The 6046-nt window shown below is 52.1% G+C and overlaps 1 protein-coding gene across 1 annotated transcript; it reads left to right on the top strand.

Annotated features, from left to right (window-relative positions):
* The first annotated feature begins 2614 nt into the window (after positions 1-2614).
* On the top strand, positions 2615-4200 carry FAM167B (family with sequence similarity 167 member B). The gene is made up of 2 exons (XM_068537844.1): positions 2615-3089; positions 3713-4200. The coding sequence occupies exons 1-2, from the start codon at positions 2829-2831 to the stop codon at positions 3941-3943; spliced, it is 492 nt and encodes a 163-aa protein (XP_068393945.1). The 5' UTR covers positions 2615-2828; the 3' UTR covers positions 3944-4200.
* Positions 4201-6046: the final 1846 nt, after the last annotated feature.

The raw sequence follows: 6046 nt of genomic DNA on the forward strand, positions 1-6046 counted from the left end.
TAGTGCTGCCCTCAGGAGCTCCATCCCTCATCACTCCATCCTTTGCCCAAACATGAATTGCCTGTACACTGAGCTGGGCCCTCCACTGGGTGTTGGGACCCAAGAATGGCTGAGGAAGGTTCTGTTCACAGGGTTTTCAGTCTGGCAAGAGACACACTTAAGCTGGTAAATTACTAGAGTTTAAGTCTATTTGCTGGAGGACCCATCCATCCAAGTATTCTTTTATTTCTTAAACACGGATGCCTACACTGTGTTAAGTGCTGATTACTAAGAAAAATAAGATGTACTCCTGCCTTTAAAGAGCCTTCTGGTCTACTAGGTTCCAGGCTTCTATGTGTGTGCAAAAGCCTTCCATCAAATAATGAAATCATAGTTGCCCCCCCGATAATATAACATAAAGTTGGAACTGCTCTATGAAAGGAACCAGACATAAAAGAGTATAAATTATAAAATTCCAGTCCAACAGCATCAGCTGGGATGGGAATTCGTTAGAAATGCAAATTATTGGGCCCTACCCCAAACATACTGAATCTGAAGCTCTGGGAACGGGGCAATCTATTTTAACAAGTTTTCCAGATGATTCTGATCCATGCTAAAGATTGAGAACCACTAGAAAGTATACAAAAAGGCAAAACTAATCTATGCTGTCAAATTAGGGTAGTATTACTGAAACCAAGTCCCCCTAAAACCAAGATTCCTTACTGAGTTTATGATTAATCTCTCTGTCCAAAACTTTACTCTCTTTTATGTCCCCTCTGACCTCAATCCTGTGCTAAATGAACACTAATCAACCAGAATCAGGGACTTCCCTGGAGGTCCAGTGGTTAAGACTCTGTGCTTCCAGGTTTCCCTGGTGGCGCAGTGGTTAAGAATCTGCCTGCCAATTCAGGGGACACGGGTTCGAGCCCTGGTCTGGGAAGATCCCACATGCTGCAGAGCAACTAAGCCTGTGCGCCACAACTGCTGAGCCTGCACTCTAGAGCCCGCTAGCCACAACTACTGAAGCCCGCGTGCCTAGTGTCCATGCTCCACAACAAAGAGAAGCCACTGCAATGAGAAGCCTGCACACCACAACAACTAGAGAAAGCCCACGTGCGCAGCAACGAAGACCCAACACAGCCGAAAATAAAATAAATAGAATAAAAAAAAAAAAGACTCCGCACTTCCACTGTAGGAAGCACGGGTTCCATCACTGGTAGGGAACTAAAATCCCACATGCCTTGTGGCATGTCCAAAAAGACAAAAGCAAAGAAACACAGAGTCAGAAGTCTAAAATTGCTGCTGTCAATAACATCATTAATGTACTGAAACTGCCATTCTAGATATCATCATTAACATACAAATTCAAGTTGTTTCTCTAAGACAAGATGAGGTAACAGCTCATCAGCCCCTAGCTGTGGACCACCTGGCCAGATAATCATAAACCAGAGACATTCTGACTCCTGAAACTATGATTAAGAAATGTCACAGAAACAATTATGAAATGTCACAGAAACGTCACAAGATGATGGTTAATCTCAGCCTCTTTGTTCTTCCCTTTTTTTTTTTTTTGTTTTTGGTTTTTTTTTTTGGTCACACCACACAGCATGCAGAACTTCCCCCACCAGGGATTGAACCTGTGCCTGCTGCAGTGGAAATGTGGAGTCTTAACCACGGGACCACCAGGGAAGTCCGGTTCTTCCCCTTTTTTATTTTTTTACTTTATTTTTTATTTATTTAAAATTTTTTTGTCTTCCCCTTTTTTAAAAAAAACCCCAACATTCAAAGACCAAGTTGGAGTGGAGCTGAGGCTTGGCTCTTACTCCCCTGCTTGGCTCCCTGCAATAAACCCTTACTTTGCTGCAAACACCCTGTCAGAGCCTGGCTTTTTGCACTGCAGGCACATGGGCGAGCCCTATGCTTGGTTACATTACCCTTAGGAGAGTTGTGATAGGCCAGGAGCACAAAAGAGGCTTCCTGGATGATAGTAATACTCCTTTGCTTGATCTAGGTACCACTTACATAAGTGTGTTCAGTTTGGGAGAATTCATCAAGCCATGTATTTACGACATGTAAATTTTTCTGCGTGTGTTATATTTCAATACAAAGTTTTAAAAAGGGAACTGTTCTGGTTGAAGCCCTGGGCGGGGCAGGGAGAGGAAGGTCTAGGAGCCCATCCACAGCTGTGCCCTTACCCTGCACATAGTCCTTGAGGGATTTCCAAGGGAACCAAAAGTTCCTTAGAATATAGCTCGAAATCATTGATCTGTCCCAACAGAGAGTCAGTGACTTGTCCAAGGTCCCACAGATCTAGCACCAGAACCCAGTTCTCCTGACTCCTGAGCCAGGGATCTGGACCCTATTCCTTTGCTGAAGGGCCAGCGTCACGAGTGAGGACAGGGGGCAGCTTGTCAGCCTCCTATCCCCTCCCCAATCCCTTAACTTGGGTCTTGGGAAGAGGGCCAAGACTCTGGTGTGGATGATGCTTTTCTTATCCTGGAGCAACTTCCTTTCTGGGAACTGGGTGTCTCCTTCTGGGCAAAGACAATAAATTTTATCCGAGGGGCCAGAGGAGCAGGGCTTCTCCTGCCCCCACCCGAACAGGCATCACGTGGCTCTCGGGTTAGCAGTGCAGGAAAATCCCAGCCCTTGCACACTCAGCCTCCCACACTCACCTACCTACCCACTCTGACACACTCAAGCCTCCCTGGCCCACCTTGAACATTCACCAGCGCACACTCCCTGCACATTTCTTTCACCCTCAGCTTCTGCCACCTCTTCCTGGGTAATATTGCCAGCCTCTCCCTAACCCCAGAGCTGCAGACTTGCCCTGTCCCTCATCCCCAACCATGTCCCTGGAGCCACTGAAATTCCAGGCAGTGGGTGAAGAAGATGAGGAGGATGAAGAAGAAGAGAGCCTGGACTCTGTAAAGGCGCTGACGGCCAAGCTGCAGCTGCAGACACGGCGGCCCTCATATGTGGAGTGGACAGCCCAGGTCCAGAGCCAGGCCTGGCGCAGGGCCCAAGCCAGACCCGAGCCCGGGGGACCTGGGACCATTTGCGGCTTCGACTCAATGGACTCTGCCCTTGAGTGGCTCCGACGGGAGCTGGTGAGTCTGGTGGGGAGGGCAGCCTTGCAGAGGGCCTTGAGGGCAGTCCTTAGGGCCCAAGACACTGGGTATGGGGGGGGGGATGAGAATGACCCTGCCTCTAGCAAATGCCCACTCCTGTGGCTTTGTCCCAGGGCTGAGGAGCCAGGAGTGGACTTGTCCAGTGTTTTATTCAGGGAGCCTTGCTGAAGAAGGAGTCCATCCAATCTACTGACCTTGTGGTCCTGTGGCTCAGGGGACAGAGTCTGCCGTTGTGGGACAACCCGTTATAGCTGGGGAAGGCATGGCCTCCCATACTCTGGGAATTGCTATACCCCAAAGATACAAAGGAGGTACTGACCACGCTGTACAAGAGGCCAGTGTTGAATAGGTGGTTCAATCCAATATGTGCAAATATAAAAATGTCCAGCCTCCAAATTGGAGATTCCATTCAGTTGATCTAGGATTGGGCCCCAGGTACCTGTATTTGTTTAGCTTGGTTTTAGAGCAAGATCTATGAGATGGGATGGATAGAGCTGGGGTGTGAGGGTGTGGGGAGGACATAGCCAGTGCAGAGACCCAGGGTGTTGACCAGGAGGGAAAAATGGGAGGTTCAGCAGGCTCACGCCCCCTCTCGGCCGCAGCGGGAGATGCAGGCACAGGACCGGCAGCTGGCAGGGCAGCTGCTTCGGCTGCGGGCCCAGCTGCACCGGCTGAAGGTGGACCAAGTCTGTCACCTGCACCAAGAGCTGCTGAACGAGGCCGAGATGGAGCTGGAGCTGGAGCCGGGAGCCGGCCTGGCCCTGGCCCCGCCACTGCGGCACCTGGGCCTCACGCGCATGAACATCAGCGCCCGGCGCTTCACCCTCTGCTGAGGGGCACCCGCGTGCCTGCCTCGCCACCCGCTACCCATTCCCCAGCCCAGCTGGGAAGAAGGAAAGGAGGGGTGCCCCAGAGGAGCCAGCACCTGGAGAGCGGTGGGGGGAGAGTCCGGGAGATGCTCAGAGCTCCGGGAGCTTAAAGCCCCTGCATCCTGTTGCCCCTGCTGCCCCAGATGGGGGAGGGGGGACGGTGTGGAGGAAGGGGAGGAGTTCACAGACTCCCAGGCTCCTCAATAAACCTCTGCTTCCCATCAAGGTCTCTGCAGTCATTTATTCAGTCCCAAGGTGGCTGTATGTCACTTGTTGCTGGGACCAGGGATTCTATTGCCGGAGAGAAGGCTGGCCTTGGGGGTGGAGATGGACAGATGGATCCCCGTCTTCCCCACAGCTCCACTTCTGTTGCTCTATCTTATCAAGATCAGAACTGGAAAAGAACTTAAAATTCTAAATCACCCCCATGGAAGGTGACTTAGGTAAATGGGCAGCTGAAGAACGCAGGATCTGGTAGACCTGGGTTCAATGCCAGCTCCACCACTGATTTCTATTGATATTAGACTCTGAGGAGGTCCCTTAACCCCTGCATCTGTTTCTTTATCTTTAAAATGGAAATGCTAATTCTCACTCCACAAGTAGTTGGATACATCTGAAGTGAGATAATGCACTGTAAGCCCTCAATAAATGTGCATTATTATGTATTATTACCAGCCCCAGTGGTGTTCTTGCTGTTGTGCTGAGGCCCAGAGACGAACTGTGAAGTGCTCAGGTTCACAGCAAGAGGAGCTGGGGCCCGCAGCTGGGACCCTGGGCTCTGTGTCATTCGGTAGGTTTTTGTTGTTTTGTTTTTTATATTTCTCAGCTTTTGTTTCTGCGTTACCCTCTTTGTCTGAGTTTCCAGCTCAGGCTTCCTCTTCCCCCCACCCATTTCCTGTCTCCCCCTTTCCTCCGCGCAGCTGAGGTTCACACAGCCTCGGCTTCCACCTCGCAAACCCCAACAATGCTCTGTGGGCTCCCCTCCCCCAGCCCGCTCCCCCAGGGCAGACTCAGGCGGTGGCAACATATTTATGCTTTCCGCCCGGTGGGATCAAGGCCCAGCTCTTGGGCCTGAGAGAGGCCACCTAGAGCTCCTCATAACGCTGGTGACCTAGCCCTCAGCCTCTGACGGGTGTCACCCTCAGCCTGGCCCCTGAGGAAAGGGAGATTGTTGGCCTGCTTGCTGCTGTGACAAGGTCCCAGCCTCCTGCCTATAACGGAAGGCACGGCCAGTCTGCTGCCTGCACCTGGGTGCCTGGGCAGGAGTGTCTGTTCTGTCTCCCACCTGTTGCAGGAGGTGGTGTCAGGCCCTGTGCCTCTGACAGGAGCTGTGGTCTCGCCTCTACCTGGTTAGAAGGGTTGCCCTACTCTCCAACCATAATTAGGGGGGGTTGTCCTGCCCTCTGCCCCCAACAGAGGCTGTTACTCTGCCCCCTTAAAGACAAGAGGTTGTCCTGCCCGCTTTCTTAAACAGCCTGTTGTCCAGCGTTCTGTCCGTAAGAGGGGTGTTAGCCTACCCTCTGCGTATAATAAACTATCGTCCTGAGCCCTGAGATGGCACAGCTGTTGTTCCGCTGCTGTGTCTAGCAGCTGTGTGAGCCCGGTATCTATCTGACTGGAACACGGGTGTCTGCTCTCCAGTGATGTTACAGGGATGCTGTCCTCTCCTCAGACTCTGAAGTGATGTTAGTTTTGCCCTCCGACTGTAATGAAAGGGTCACCCTGCTCTCAGACTGTGACAGCAGTGCTACTTGCCCTTCCCTGAAAGCTGAGTGGGCGTCTGTTTGCCTCCCGCTCAGTGGGGTTTCAAGGCTGCCCTTGAATCTCTTGTCCAGGTGCACCCTGGGAGGGCGGGGGGAAGCTCTATCAAATATCCTCCCTCACCTCCAAGTGCCACCCTCAGGGTGAGTAGGGCCTGGACTGGAGACATATAGGACCCCTGAGGGCTGAGAGGCGGGGGGCTATGGCAGCAGGAAGCTTGGGGTGCTGGAGGCTTGTGGTTGGGCTGCTGGGGCCCTCAGGAGGCGGCAGGAAGTCAGGGTGGGACGTGGGCGCGGGGAGACACGC

The sequence above is a fragment of the Eschrichtius robustus genome, chromosome 3 (genome assembly GCF_028021215.1).
Source record: "Eschrichtius robustus isolate mEscRob2 chromosome 3, mEscRob2.pri, whole genome shotgun sequence".
In the NCBI taxonomy this organism is placed as follows: Eukaryota; Metazoa; Chordata; class Mammalia; order Artiodactyla; family Eschrichtiidae; genus Eschrichtius; species Eschrichtius robustus.